The sequence below is a fragment of the Meriones unguiculatus genome, chromosome 3 (genome assembly GCF_030254825.1).
Source record: "Meriones unguiculatus strain TT.TT164.6M chromosome 3, Bangor_MerUng_6.1, whole genome shotgun sequence".
NCBI classification, from domain to species: Eukaryota; Metazoa; Chordata; class Mammalia; order Rodentia; family Muridae; genus Meriones; species Meriones unguiculatus.
In genome coordinates, this window is record NC_083351.1 from 147,364,501 (window position 1) to 147,380,293 (window position 15,793).

At 46.7% G+C, this 15,793-nt stretch overlaps 1 protein-coding gene across 4 annotated transcripts in view; it reads left to right on the top strand.

Annotated features, from left to right (window-relative positions):
- Positions 1-15,793, top strand: part of Dcun1d4 (defective in cullin neddylation 1 domain containing 4) — a 65,401-nt gene that overhangs the window by 14,378 nt on the left and 35,230 nt on the right. For 2 of the 4 annotated variants that reach the window (XM_021645905.2, XM_021645910.2), the window contains exons 2-3: positions 7,703-7,773; positions 7,945-7,984. The exons of 1 other annotated variant lie outside the window; for it this stretch is intronic. In XM_021645905.2, coding sequence (XP_021501580.1) covers positions 7,703-7,773; positions 7,945-7,984 — 111 coding nt within the window. Of the gene's footprint in view, positions 1-7,413; positions 7,550-7,702; positions 7,774-7,944; positions 7,985-15,793 lie in introns of all 4 variants that reach the window. One more of the 4 variants, XM_060380756.1, reaches the window with a different exon arrangement.

Sequence of the window (15,793 nt, forward strand, 5' to 3'; positions counted from 1 at the left end):
TCTTCTTCTTCTTCTTCTTCTTCTTCTTCTCTTCTCTTCTCTTCTAAATGTGTGTTTTGTTTTGTATTTGGTTTCAAATTTTCCCAGTATCCTTTAGTGATGAGACTTTATTTAATATATGTTGCTGCATTTCTTGAAAATTTGGTTGTATAGATGTAGATGTAGTTTTGGATTCCTTAGTCTGTTTCATTGGCCTGCGTGTCTTTTTTTTATTTGTTTGTTTGTTTCAATGCCACTATAATGCTGCTTTGTTTACTGTTGCTTTGTGGTATGTTTTTGTTTGTTTTGGTGTTTTTGAGACAGGGTGTCTCTGTGTTGCCCTGGCTGTCCTGGAACTCACTTAGACCAGGCTGACCTCAAACTCAGAGATCCACCTACCTCTGCATCCCAAGTGCTGGGATTAAAGGTGTAGGCCGCCATCTCCAGGCTTTGTGGTATGGTTAAAATCAGGTATTAGAGGCTCAACTTTATTTTTTTTCTTTTTTGCTCAGAATTATTTTTTTCATTGTTCAGTCTTCTTTGAGTTCTACAGAGTTTTTAAATTTTTTTTTTCTATTTCTGTGAAGGGTGTCAGTGTTTTAATAGGAATTGCTTTTGTGTCTTGAGACCACCTTGGGTGGCATGGATATTTAAACAATATTCTAGTCCATGAACACGGGTCATTTTTCTGTTTGTGGCCTCTCCAGTTTTACCAGTTTTGTATTTTTCAGTGTAAATGATGGTTGATTTCTTTGCAGGTCTTTGGGTTTTGGATCTATCAGAAGGTGGTATTGCTCTCTTGGTTTCTTTCTGAACAGTGATGTTGGTGGTGTGTAACAGAGGCATTGATCTTCGCATGTTGCTTTATATTCTGGAACATTACCGAATTTATGAGTTCTGACCACTTTTGGCATCAGTCAATTATCTGTATGACCTGGCTGCCCCAATCAATTAAGCAATCAAGTCTTTTGTCTGAAAATGGATAATTTGGACTCTGCTGTTTTATGCTCTTTATTTCATTCTTTTACTGCTCTGGGCCATTTTCTAACCTTAAAAAAATGTCACTGGTAGACTAAGATGCAGCCAGTTTAAAAGTTTTTTCTTTGTTATTAAAATAATTTGTATATTTGATAGTTAAGGTAGTGCATTTTATGTGGGAACGTGGTCTTAGTCTCATAGGGGGACAAGAGTGGAAGAAGTAGCTTTGGGCTAGCAGTTAGGAAGTGTGACTTATTTTCAGGTTGGCCAAGGCCACCATCTGAGCCCTGTTTGAGCTAGCTGAAAGGAAGAGACTCGAAGGGACACAGAGCAAGCCACCTTAGTGTAACCCATCCCACCTCCCCACCCCACCCCCGCATTCCCGTAAAGATTTAGGTGCCGGTCACTAAGGCGAATAACAAGTGTGTGTGCGTTCTCTGAAGGCATTAGCGCGCAGCGGCACCTGGCCTGCGCGTGGCTAGGATAGCCGCTGACCAGGCCAGCCTCCGGGAGCCTGGTGGCCCCGCGTGCAGCTTTGGGCCGTGCTCAGGTCTGCTCTCATGTAAAGCAGTGTCAGGTAAGTTGCCACTGGGTAGAGTGCTCTGCCCGCTGTATCTGCATGCCCCCTGGCAGGAAAGTTGGGAGGCATGGTCTTAGGGTGCTCAGTCTAAACTCTTACGCTGAGGTCACACGCTCGCCACTTAACGTTTCTCATGACACCCGTCACATGTGAGGAGGACTTGAAGCTGCCTGACCATATATTAAGGTTTGCTCAGCTCTGTAGCCGCATTCCTTTGCTGTTTGGCATCTTTGTTGAGCACTTTCTATGTGCAGGTAGTAATCGAGGCCTTAGGAATACAGTGGACAAGGACCTAGCCTCTGCACAGTTGTGAGACTGTAAGCGCGTGGCACGTGGTACAAATGCAGCAAAGAAAAGCGAGCGTGGGAGAAGCGGCAGAGAGTGCAGAAGACATCTGCCTGTCTGTGGAGAGGGTGATTTAAGTGTTACACGTAGGCCTAAAGAACGAGCTATTTTGTTCCTAATAGGAAGTTGGCTCGAGGCAGGGGAGGCATGTGCAGAGGCCCTAAGGGGCATGGGTGTGTGCCGTGTTCACGGAGGGTCAGAAGACTCAGGGTGTATGGATTGATGAGATGCAGTTAAGACTCCAGCAGGCTCCAGGCCAATGATAAACTGCTTTTGCCTTGCACACCTTCCCCTGCTACTGTGGCTGAGGTGGGAGTGAATTTTAGTTTGTTCCAGATACTCCCTGATGAAAGTGCTCTTTTATTTTAGCAGGGCATAGTGGCACACGCCTTTAATCCCGGCACTTAGGAGGCAGAAGCAGGAGGATTTCTTTGAGTTCAAGCAAGACATCTGGCTTACTTAGTGAGCTCTAGGTCAGCCAGGGCCATGTAAATAAAGGCTCTTTTATCATGCTAATTATCCGCATCTATTTATACACAGAGACCTAGCTTTACTGGTCCCTGCCATTTACCTGTAGTCTTGCACAATCCACGTTAGGACTGTTGCATCAGCCCACCAGGCCTTGGCTGACAATGGCCGAGGGGCCAAATCCTACCCAGCACATAGTTTTTTGCAAATGACCTTATGTTGGCAAACAGCCTCGCTCCTCTGTTTATCTGCACTTGAGCTGCAGTGGCCACGTAGTTAGTTGCAGCAGAGGTCTATCTGGCCCACAGAGCCCCAGATACAGTCTGTCCCCGCTGCCCCAAAGTACAGTTTCTCTCTCTGCCTCTGCTCCCTGCTTCATGTTGATAACCGAGAAGAAAGTTCTTCCTTGTTCATTTCAGCAGTTGCTTGACAGGGCTGCCATCTATGTTCTCAGAATTGGTTCCAAGCCTTCCCTCCTTTCTCCTCCTATATTTTTTTCTCAGGGGTTGGGGGATGGCTGTGGGGTAGGGGTGGGTGTATGAGGGTGGGGTGTATAAAAACTGCAGGGCAGGCAGAATAGGAATTTGATTGTCTTTAATTTGTAGTTTACTGAAGGGAGAAGCCATTGCTTCATAATGTTGGCACTTTTCCTCTTCCAGAAATAACCATCTCTACAATTACGTCTTTCACCGAGCTTGATTGTTTCTGCATTTCTGTCTCACATTTTGAAGTTTATTCCTATATGTATGACTGCTTTTTTGATGTTATTATACTTGAGATCTCAGTTATATTTTACGATTGGCATTATGGTAGAAAGAAAGGATTTTGCTTATTGTGTATTTAGATTGTTTCTGATCCTTATGGATATATAAACTTATTAGCACTTACATTGTTGTTGTTTGGCAGTCATGTCTGAATTTACTACCCAAGATTGTTTGATCACTAATACTCATGTGTCACGTTGTAGAGTTCTGTAGCTACAGTGACTTAGCAGAGTGGCCTGTGTCCTCCCTTCCCTTTCATCTTGCACATATCACAGCAAATAGTAATTAAATGAAATAGCATTTCCATACCCTGGCAGCACTTGTTGGTGGTTTTGAAAACACCCAGAAGGCAATTTAGGTGCGCTCTTTCTCCGGCGGGCTGTGCCTCACGTGGCGCGGAGAGGGGTGCCCGTCACCTGCAGCGGCAGACCACCGCTGCTTGCTGTGGCAAGCCTGTGCCTGGGGTACGGTTGACTCAAACTTGCATTCATCCTTCGGAATTGAAAGATGAGCAGGAGAGTTTTATGACTCAGTTACTGCTTTCCTGAATGTAGGCCCTGAAAAGCGTTTGATCTTTACCCCGTCATCTCTGCCTTAAGGATGTGAAATCTATTTTAGATTTCAAGGTCTGTTACTTGCCCTGAGCATGGAACAGATGAACCATAAATCCAATATCTGTTAACCTTTGTGAAGTTATCTTTTATTGCTATTTTTCCTTTTTTCCCCCCTACTAAATACTTGCCCTCTTAACTTACCCTGGGAGACTAAAGGAGCACTAATGTTATTGCTTTCATCTGCTTTTCCCTTTGTCTTTTGAGTGCAGTGACAATCTGGTGGTCGTGGCAGGAATTGGGTGTGGCAGTGGTTAATTGATTTAGTATATGAGTTGTGAAGTGAATCTTGATTGCCTTTCGTGACGTGCACCTCCCTGTAGAGAGCACAGTTGCAAACATTCCTGTGTCTTTCCCCGTGTGTGGACATTTCCTGCCACCCTCATTATGTACGTATATACAACCTACACTTTACTGCCTAGCAACACTGTCATAGGTCGTGGGGATGCGTCAGGCCACTCGCCTCAGTCACAGGGGAGCTCTGACTTTGGGGGTCTCTGATACAGGGCTGGGATTGGACCTGTGTCTAACCCCAAGAGACTGTTTTCTCTGGTTGCCTGGTGTGGAGTGGATAGTTTCATTGAGAACTGTCTGTATTCCAGGCACCGTGACTGGGGCCTGACACGCAGGCATTGTGGTAGGTAGCCAGCTGTATAGTCTCATCCTCAAAGCACTATGCAGGATAACATTTCTCATTTTATAGATGAAGTTGACAATTGGGTTGAATGAACCAACACTGATGGGCTGAAGATTTGAACCACCTTCCCAACCTCAATGTCAGAATGCAGAGCACGGTGGTGATTTCAGCATGCGCCCCTGTAGACTGGGTTGATATCGGGTAGAAGACCAGTGTGAAGTGGGCAGAGAAGAATTTGTGGACCGCTGTGAAGGACACTTGGAAGCCAGGGCAGGCTGTAGTAACTCATGAAAGTTTGGAAATTCAGTGTGAGGAGAATTTCTTTCTTTTCTTGTGTGGCTTCCATCCTTACTACAGGAAGAGGACGGTTTAACAACCTTAGTTTATTTTGACACTCTTTTTTTTTTTCTGTGTTGTCTTTTTTTTATTGAAATATTTTTTTAAATAAATTTACTCACTTTACATCCCGATCATAGTCTCCTCCCTTGTCTCATCCTGGTCCCCTCCCTCCTTCACCCTCCCTTTCCCTGTGCTCAGAAAGGGGGACTCCTCCTTCTCTACCAACTGACCCCATCCTATCAAGTCTCATCAGGACTGGCTGCATCCTCTTTCTCTGTGGCCTGGCAAGGCGGACCCGCCAGGGGGAAGTGATTGAGGAGCAGGCAACAGAGTCCATATCAAAGATGGGCCCTTCTCCCTTTACTAGGGAACCCACATGGAGATAGCTGCCTATAGGCTACATATGAGCAGGGGACCTTAAATACTATTCAGCCATTGAAAACAAGGACATCATGAAATTTTCAGGCAAATGGATGGATCTGGAAAAGATCATCCTGAGTGAGGCAACCTAGAACCAGGAAGACAAGGATGGTATATACTCACTTATAAGTGGATATTAGCCATATAATACAGAGCTAAAGAAGATAAGTAACAAGGACCACCCTAGGGAGGATGCTTAATTCTCATTCAGAATGGCAAATAGAATAGACACCGGAAGCAGTTGAAGAGAGGGAACAGGACCGGAGCCTACCACAGATGCCCTCTGAAAGACTCCATCTACTCAGGGATTGAAGCAGATACTGAGACTCACAGCCAAACCTTTGGCAAAGCACAGGGAGTCTTATGGAAGATTGGGGGATGGAAGGACCTGGAGGGGACAGGAGCTCCAAGAAGATCAACAGAGCCAACAGATCTGGATCTGCGGAAACTGGTACACCAACCAAGGACCATGCATGGAGAAGACCCAGGCCCCTGCTCAGGTGTTTTGATACTCCTATGCAAAGTCTAGCATGATCTGAACCACAGGCTAGTGAAGTGACATATGGTGATCACAGGGACTCATGCTATACGTATTCTAGCCTTTGCATAGCCTTTCTATTTTCCCCAGTGGCAGGACAGGCCAGTCTCAGCTTTGGTTTAGGGTGGGGGTGAGGAGCAAAGTGATAATGGAATGTGTTGGCCTGATCTCGTGCCTCTAAACAGAATCCTAAGATGGCTGTGGTTTGGTAGCAGGTGCGGAAGGGTGTGGGAGCTGTGTATTTCAGCTCCCTCACGGACTCTTAGAGGCCAAGTGAGGACCACTGTCTCTGGCTTGAAGATCCCCGTCCATTTTATTAAATATAAACATGAGGAAGCGTGGACAGTGTGCACAGACATGCACATATGCTCTTTCTCACCTGTGTGCTTTTCTGAACTGTTCCTTGCGGTTGTGCTAAGTGGGTCATCTAGGTAGATCCTGTGCCGTTTATGTACACTTAGGGGTGGCTAGAATATTGAGATGGAAACAATCAACAGGAGTCTCAGCTTTTGTTTGTTTGGGTTTTTAAGATCGGGTCTTGAACACAATGTGCTGGCCTCCCCTCCCCCAATGCCCTGGGATTTTAGGGGAGCAGGGCAACACCTGGCCAGGGGTCTACTTTAAGGCCTGTGTAGAGGCTGAAGCCCTGCTCTGGCTGGCACTCAGCCAGCTCTGGGTCTAGATGGCACTGGCTGCTAGAGCAGTACACCTGGACACACGTGTCACCAGTTCCCGTGCCCACCTGTGAAGGGCAGGGACGTCTTGTGCCTGGCTCCTGGCCCTGCAGGGCTGCCGGTGAATGGATTCCTAGTGCCAGTGAGCCTTTCTGACAGATTGAGAGCAGCGCCCCGGAGGGTCCAACCCAGCAGACAGCTCGCAGGGTCGCATGTGACCTCTGGGTGTGTGCTCCCCATCTGGGGCATGTCCTAAGCGGTGGTAGCTTGGGGCAGTGACTTCCTTCCTTCTCCCTGGAATGGTGTGAGCAGAGAGTGTTTTTTCTAGGCCACTTTCAGTCTAACATTTGTGAAAGGAAAGAAGCAAAATTAATTCAAATCCTGGTATTTATGAAAGTACTGATGCTTTTCCAAATACAGAATTATTAATAATCTTTCAGTGCCTTTGTATAGCCTGCATATGTGTACCTGAGCAAACTTTATAGAAACGTGTCTGCGCGTGTGTGGTGCTGGAGAGGGCTTCGCGCATGCTGGGTTAGGACTCTACCACCCAGCTGAATCCTCAGCTCTGAAGACGCTTGGGATGGGAAATTCCAAAGCCTGGTGGCATACTGCAGTTGTGCCGTGCAAGGTTTCGGGATGGAGCAGCCTCGGGAGTCTCTCAGGCCTCACTCAGCGCACAGTGCCGAAGCGGGTAGAGGTGCTGGCCGTGTGCCCCCCTGCTCTGGGGCTGCCTCCCCAGGAGTACGGCTTTTGAATCCGTAGCATTCTCCACTGTTGCAGGGCCTGCAGATAACCGCACGCTACCCCGCACTCTGGGACCAACAATCCATAAGGCAGTTCTTTATCTGCGTGTCTAAGGGGAGGTGGAGGGTTGTAGAACCAGCCACAGAAGAAATCAATTGTAAGGTTGTAAAGGGCTGGACACCGGGACGGCGTTCCGTCATTTTCTGGCCAGGAGCGTGCTCATCATACCAAAATCCTGGGGAAGGATGGGAAAGCAAGCCTATTTGCTCTGAGGTTTGGAGTCTTCTATTTTCGTGATTGTTCGAATTCCTGACATTCTTTATATCCTCCTAGGGAATGCAGGTTGGCTGCTGGCAGGATTTCACAGCCACTGCAGAGTTTTCTTTTTTTACGTTAGAGGTGACAGGAACTCCCATGACTTGTAGCATTTGGTTGGAGAATTGACCTTATCGTCAGAATGATGCCTGGGGTCAGTAGACACATGTTGTTTACCTGTGCGTACCCTGTCAGTCGAGCCACTAAAACAACTGTTTATGTTTACTTTTGAGCTTTGGAAATTTCTTGCTGTCTGAGAAACAGCTAACACTGATTTCTTTTTGTTTTTTCCCCTTTTCTTTTAAAGACTTTCAGCTGAACTCTCATCTCTCAACACTGGCAAACATTCATAAGATCTACCATACCCTTAACAAGCTAGTAAGTCAGTCTTTAAAGATACAGTTGCTAGCTTTGAAGCAGCCCTTTTGTGCAAGTGCGTTTGCTAAAAGAATTTACACTGTGGCTATCACTTGCTTATGAAAATACTGAGCTTTCGTGTTCAGCGCAGGGTATGAGATTTCTTGGTGTTAACGATCGTGTTTCTTACAGAATCTGACAGAAGACGTTGGCCAAGACGATCACCAAACAGGTAAATGTGAACACTACTGACTTTGAAGTCAACATGCTGGGATGTGATTGTGCGAGGGAAGGGATGGCCACAGATGGCTTTGAGTTACCACCCTCACACCCTCAGCTAACAAGTTATCACTGTGGAGGGCCAGCTTCTCCCCAGCAGGGAGTCTATTATTCCCGAAGCTCCGGATTATGACAGCCCTCTGGCCTCTACAAAGGGCCTGAAGATTCTCCAAAGCAGTTTTCTTCCTTACTGAAGCACCTCGGCTCCTGCTGAAAGGCTGTAATAATGCAGCCCAAAAGGTGTGTTTCCGTTCGGCAGAGCGGCTTGAAAGGCTCAGGAAGGTTGTTTGCATTTGTGTCCTGAGTGAATGAAGAAAAGAAACAAAAGAGGACACGGCTGCCTCTAGGTGTGGTGGAGGAGAAGGCTCATTATAGACGTGAGGGAGAGCATAGACAGGCATCTGGAAGGGTCCAGACTGAACCTGACTGGCAGCTGAGCTGACCATGAGAGGAGAGGGGGCAGGGGTGAGGGAAAGGGAGAGAGGGAACCAGGAACAGCAGCCTGGAGGGCAAGAGGCCAAAAAAAGGGTGGTAGCCAAAATGGCCAAGGCTATGTAGGGGAGAGCAGCTGAGGGAAGGGAGGTGCAGTCTGGAGGAGTTTAGGGTAGGGTTGGGGTATGCCAGCCAGGAGGACCCTGTAACAGGTGGAGACTGAGGGATGCTGGGAGAGCCCAGTAGCCAGCACCGGCTTTGGGATGTTAATAGGCACCTCAGTTAGCCCTTAGTCCCAGATTTGAGGCCTAACACTGAGGGTTCAGCTGAGGGAAGCCTGGCTCTAGACCCGTGCTCCTCAAGGTTTAAGTAGCATTGAGGTTTCCTTATTTTAGCCCTCTTCTGTAAGCCGGGGGTACAGCCTCAGTGTCTGCCCATCTGACTGGCGCCCAGGTATGGTGCCCCTGACTGATCAGGGAGCGGCACTCAGAACCACGTCTCCAAACCATTTATGACTATAAAGTTCAGGAACGTGCATTTGATCTGTGGTTACAAAATTTGTGGTGAAGATCATTAAAATGTATTGTAAAGTGGAAAAATTAATACATCTCCACTTTAGTTGATTCACGCTGCGACAGAACACGCTAGAGCGAGTGACTTATAAATAGTCACGTCTGACTCTCAGTTCTGGAGGCTAGAGAGGCAGGTGGCAGATTGCTGTCTGGTGAGGGCCTCTTCTCCCTGGTGGCTTTTGCTATGCTCTGTGTATGGGGGCAGGATTAGGGTTTCACCCCATGACCCAGTCAATCCCACAGACCCCAGCTCTCAATCTGGCACTTTGGGGATTAGATGTCAGTGTATGAATTTTGGAGGGCGACATTCAGGCCACGGCTTGTTGAAGTGAAGTGAATGGAGGGTACCTTGGTGCCATTTGGCTCTCCCAATTGACCACTTTTCCAGTATTTTATTTAATGTTTTTCTTTCTCCCAGATCTTTTCTTTTTCTTTTTAAAAATGATTTATTTATTTATGTATTTATTTATTTGTTATGCAATGTTCTGCCTGCATGTACAGCTACATGCCAGGAGAGGGTGCCAGATCTCATTATACACGGTTATGAGCCGCCATGTGGTTGCTGGGACTTGAACTGAGGACCTCTGGAAGAGCAGACAGTTCTCTTCACCTCTGAGCCATCTCTCCAGTTCCTCTCCCAGATATTTTAAGTATATCTACATGTTTGTGTTGGAAGCATCCATGGTATTTAAATTTTCATTTAATGGTAGATTGTTGACATATAGGCCTCACGCTCATCCCTCTCCCACACTGACTGAGAGTCAGTTGAAGAAAGTTCTTGCTCACCGGTCCAGGCTGGGCACCTGCCCAGCCCTCCACCGGCCCTATGATGGAGGGAGGCTTCCTGCTCTGCCAAGGTCTGGGGCATCTCGGAATAGCGTGGCTCTGTTCGGCTTCCTCTCTGTAGATCTCAGACCAGGCAGGACCCTCTGTTCATGGGAGTATGAGACGGGAGTAGAATAAGCCCGGTGTGCTGAGGAGGTCAAGTGCAAGCAGTCCATTTTCAGTAACACATTAAAAAAGGGTTTCTTTTTAAATTGCTGCTTAATTGTCCAATTCCTGGTTATAGCATGTGATCTCCAGCTGCCTGATGTGCATTTGTAGGCCTGAGCCTAACTCTCAGCTATTTTCAGTAATACTGGAATGAAATTTCCAGGGTCAAGTTAATAATTAAGGAGAAAGCCACAATTCTCTATGTGAAACTGTCAGTGGTTGTGAAGATTAAAAAAACAAACAAACAAAAAAAACTAAAGAGTTTCTGTATTTTAGTTTTTAAAATAAGATTTTGTAGTGGCAAGACTGGTAAGATTATCTTAGCTATGCTAACAATACCTCTTATTTTTGATTTGTGACTATTATATAGTCAATTTTGGAGTTTAGATTTAGATGAGTAATTGTTAACTCTAGTAATTTCATATCTAAATGTTTAACTTGGAAATGGCACTATGACAGTGGTGGGGCCCTGGGCCAGGTCTGCTTTCAGGTCTGCAGCTGTGTCTGAGGGTTGGTCATTGACATGCGACAGTGCTTGGACAGTGTTGATGAGTGCTCGTGGCGCGCGCGCGTGTGTGCGTGTGTGCGTGTGTGCGCGCGCGCGTGCGCGTGCTATCATGGAGTATGTATATGTTTGAGTGGACTGTGTGTATGCTCATGGAGTGTGTGTATACTCAGGGTGTGTGTATATATGGTACATATGTGTGTACAGATGTACACGTGTGTCAGGTGCACTGTGGGTGAGAGTGTAGGGGCCAGAGATGGACATTAACATGTCTTCATTTGCTTCTCTACCCTATTTTTTAAAATGGTGTATCTCTGAACCTTAAACTCAACTGGTTTTGGCTAGATTTGGTTGGCCAGCAAGGACCCAGATCTGCTTGTCTTTGTCTGTCCCCTGGGGCCGAGGTTACAGGCACAGACCACCACGGTTACCTTTTATGTGGGTATTGGGGACCCATATTCAGGTCCTCATATTTGTAGGACAAACACGTTCCCCACAGAACCATCTCCCTGGACCAGGGCTTGTTTACGAGTCTGTCTTCCCAGTTCCACATCTGGCTGTGGCATCTGTCGTGTTTCCTACTGTACAGTGTTCACTGTAGAAACACGAGTGAGGCTTGGAGGTGTGAGCAAGTGTGTCTCTTGGCCCAGTGGGAATCTGAGCACCATCCGTAAGCTTTGCTTGTGGGAAGCCAAGGCCGTGTCAGAAGGTGGAGTATCTTACACGGTGTCCCGTGCTCCTGACCTCTGAAGGGGAGATGGGGAGATGAGTGTGAGAAGTAGCTCCAAAAGAGAGAAATGAATTAACAAAAGAAAAACACAGAGGCAAGAAAAAAAAAAAGTCAGGAAAATGATCATATATGCCAGAGTCTGTGTCACTTAGAGATAAAAGGGATTTTTTTTTTTTTTTGTCTTAAATAGTAGGAAAATTTTGTTGATTTAAAAATTACTAGTTTTAAGCTGGGTGATGGTGGCACACATTTTTAATCCCAGCACTCAAGAGGCTGAGGCAGGCAGATCTCTGAGTTCCAGGTCAGCCTGGTCTAGAATGAGTTCCAGGGCAGCCAAGGCTACCCAGAGAAACCCTTTTTCAAAAGAAGAAGATTATTGGTTTTATTTGAATGGGTAATCACTGATGGATGTGTTCAGTATAATGAAGTCCTGTGTGCTGGCATGCGAAGGGTGCCGTGTGTACCGGCTAAGGTATGAGGTCTCCGCCACTGAGGGGGCACTGAAGTGGGCTTCAGGAGAACACGTGGCGGGCAGAGTGAGACAGTGTGGAGAGACAGCGGGCTCACCAGCACGAGAGAGGCAGCTCGGCGGGTCTGCTTCGGGACCAGTGAGAAACAGCCTTTCCCTCTTGCTTGAGGATGGCTAGAAGCTGGGTGCCCAATCTTAGGGGTTATTAATGGGAAGCTCTTGCCGAGGCTTGTAATGTAAGGTATCACACAAAGAACCTGCTCAGGCATCGGGGCAGAGTGACTCAACTGTCAGAAAACAGAAGGTGTTAAATTACAGGCCTTTGCTCACCTGCAGGTGACCTCAAGTTTCCACTTGCCTTTAAAACTTGATTTTTTTACAGGCCTGTAATACCAGCACATGGGAAGGCAGAGGCAGGTGGATCTCTGAGTTTGAGGTCAGCCTGGTCTACAAAGCAAGTCCAGGACAGCCAAGGTTATGCAGAGAAACCCTGTCTTGAAAAACAAAAAACAAAACAAACAAACTTGAGACAATTTCTAAAATATTTCTGAGACAATACTAAAATAGAGTAAAAAAAATGTCAACAGTATTTTAAACTGTTGAATGTAGGAAGAAAGTAGTACAATAAGTGACTTAATTGAAAAGACGAATTTCTTCTCTTGAAATACTGAACTGAAAAAAAAAAAGAATCTGAATTTTCAATAAACCTTTATATACAACTGACTGTAATCACAGCACTCTGAGAGACAGAGGCAGGTGGAGCTCTGTGAGTTCAAGGTCAGCCTGGTCTGCAAAGTGAGTCCAGGACAGCCAAGGCTACACAGAGAAACCCTGTCTCTAAAACTAAACTAAACAAAACACCTTTATAACAATTGGGTTTTTAAATTGTGCATGTACCTTTGTGTGTGTGTGGGGGGGGGTATGTGCATGCATGTATAGGTACACATGCCAAGCTGCATGCATGGAGGCTAGAGAACTTGCTGGAATATGTTCTTTCCTTCTTTATATGGCTTCTGTGGAATCAAACTCAGGTTGCCATGATCTCACGACAAATGCCTTTGTTGGATGTGCCATCTTCCTGGGCCTGTATTTTATTCTTATTGTCTCTTTAATGATTGTTTAAGTGTTATACCATTTAATATGTGCCCGTGCTTGCACTCCGTACTCCCGACACCCTGGAGGCTGAGGGAGAAGGCGTTGAGAGTTCAAGGTCAGCCTGACCTAGTCAGGACTGCAAGCCCTATAGCAAGCTCCTGTCTCAGAAAGCTCAAGGGCTGGAATGCTGGTCAGCAGGAGAGCATTTGCCTGGCTTGTGTGCTCTTGAGTCTGCTGTATGGAAAGGAAGTGCTTTGTGACTGAGTGTGTTAAAGCCATGGCCTTGCATCCCCTCCACCTAAAAGGCCAGGTGGGTTATATAGCCTGTTTCCTTGCTTGTATTATCTACTTCTGATTTTTTTTTTCTGTAAAAAATACAAATTGTGGTAAAGTATGTATTTAAGCTTTGAAGCCTAAATTTACTGATATAAATAATAGAGATTTGTAGAACATTCATTTAGTTTTAAGTAATTTTTTTTTAATTATAAAAAGACTCTTCTCAGTTGCTTTAAGAAGCATGCACTCTACCTGCCAGTAAATATCAATTAGTTTTGCTGACAGATGGGGAGATAAATCAGAAATGATGGTGCATTATCTACTCATAGGTGTTTCAAGTATCTGGAAATGTTCTGATGTTAAGCAGCTTGATTTATGCATGTTGTAGGAACACATTTATTCAGTTAATGCTTAATTGTCTATGGAACTCAATAACTATTTTTGCTATTGTAAATTCTTATATTTGCTGTATATATACAAGGAACCCGGCAGGAAACCACAAAGATGTACCATTTCCCTTTCTGTATTTTTGTTGCTGTCTTGAGTCCATGTTTTGATCTTCAACTCAAATTGGCCTTGAACTCCCTTAGGTAGCCCGTGTTGAACTTGCCATCCTTCTGCCTGAGCCTCCCGAGTGCTGTGATTGCAGGCTGAGGTCATAGGCACCGACCACTCCTGCCCAACGCTCACTGCTGTGTGTGCACATTAACAAGCCCTAGCAGTTTCTCTTGGTTGTGACCTGCCAGGCAAGGGAAGGAGCAGAGGAAGCAGGGAGCAGAGGCTTGGCCGGACCTGTGCATGCCTCTGACTCAAGTCTCGTTGGTAAATTGTTCTTTTCAGCAAACATGCAAAACATTGCTTTTCCCATAGCCAGGAACATTCTCTGTTGGTCTGTGTTTTCCCCATCTGTCCTGTGAAACAGCCATGCAGGGGCAGGGGCAGAGTGCTCTGAATGGCAGCAGTCATCAGAGACAGTAGACACAGCGTGATTGTGGAAAGCGGCCAGTAACAGTTACTCGCTTATGCCGATACTTAGAGAAGGATGCTCTAAAAGAAGGTCAGGTCTCTTAGCTAGGAGATAAAAGTTTTGAAGGTACCACGCTTGAGAATATGAGTAAGGGCCGCACAGATATGAGAAAAAATTGGTTTGAGAAACCTTGAGAAGAAAGCATTCGTTGGTGTGGTGGTTTGAATAGGAATGGCCCCATAGACTCATGTGTTTGAATGCTTGGTTTATGGGCGGTGGCACCATCAGAGGATGTGGCCTTGTTGGAGGTGTGTAGCCTCGGAGGAAGTGTGTCACTGTGAGGGGGTGGGCTTTGAGGTCCTATGCTCAAGCTATGCCCAGTGTAGCACCCAGTCTCCTGCTCCTTCAGCACCATGGCTGCCTGTGTGCCACTGTCTTTCCCACCATGACGAAAATGGTCGAAAATTTGGAAACTGTAAGCCAGCCTCAGTTAAACGTTTTCCTTTCTAAGAGTAGCCGTGATCATGGTGTCTCCCCACAGCAATAAAACCCAGACTAGGACACTGGGTTAAGAAAGACGTGTAAGAAAATTGGTTGATGTGAGATGTTTGTGTGCTTACCAGAGATGTGCTGCTGTGGTGAGTGGGAGCGGCAGAAGCAGACACTGCGCTGCTCTTTCTAAAGAAGCAGGTGCTGAGGAGCCAGCAAGTTAGGTTTTACTGGGGGAGACATTACTTCCAAGTGCCCATTTCTCGTGGCCTGAGAGAGAAGTGCATTTTCCCGTGTTCTGAAAACACTGTGGGAGGGAAAGGCTGCTGCTAGACCAGAGGCTCTCAGAAGGAGCTGTCTTTCCTTCTCGAGTGTTCGTATCCAGGGCAGCGGGAGCCCGCCTGCAGCAGCGGGCACACTCCCATCCGTTCCTGGACGCCGTTTCAGCATTCCGGTTAGGCAGCACCAACATTTTCATTGTGCTGCCTTAGCCAAGGCATCGGTAAGCAAGGAGAGCATCATCTTCAGGGCTGGAAGTGTGAGGAAGCTGATAGTGCAGCCTTTGAACCTTGCCCAGGCTGTGGCATGGCTTGAGAACTGGGCACTCTTCTGTGGGGAAGGTGAGTGGGGTGTGGGGTGGGAGGCAGCACCCTCTCTGGCTCCTTTCCTGTTCTCAGCTGCTGTCGTGAGAGGTAGAGAGAGCTTTGTATCTCTGAGGGAACCCTTCAGTCTTGGACAAATGTAGTTAGGCTCCAGGTCAGGTAGCTGGGTGTGATCTGCCCAAGGCTGCTGGATGCCCTGCCTGGGCCGAGGGAGCAAGCGGGCTCTGCTGCCCAGGGACCGTCTAGTATGTGGGGTGGGCATGAGTCTGTTTGGGAGGCCCTGAAATGTAGCAGAATGGTAAAAGTGACCTGTGACTTGGTTCCAGCTCGTCCTTGCTCACAGTAAGTTGTGGCTTTGGCCGCTGTCAGGCCTCCCAGCTGGCAGCGATCTGACCCCATCCATCATTCTAGTTCGTTACTACGGAATGCAGCTTGAGCCATTGCTTCTCACACAGTGGCCTCTGTTTGGCCATGGAGCCACTCCCCCTGCCCCAGACTCTTCTCTGGTTTCTGGGTCATCATAGAAGTTGTGAACTTCCTTTCCACTGTGTTCTGCCAGGTTGTTAAACCTTCCATTCTCAGCCCCTTGAATAGCTAGCTGGACTTCCTAGTGCTAGGGTTACAGAGCTCGC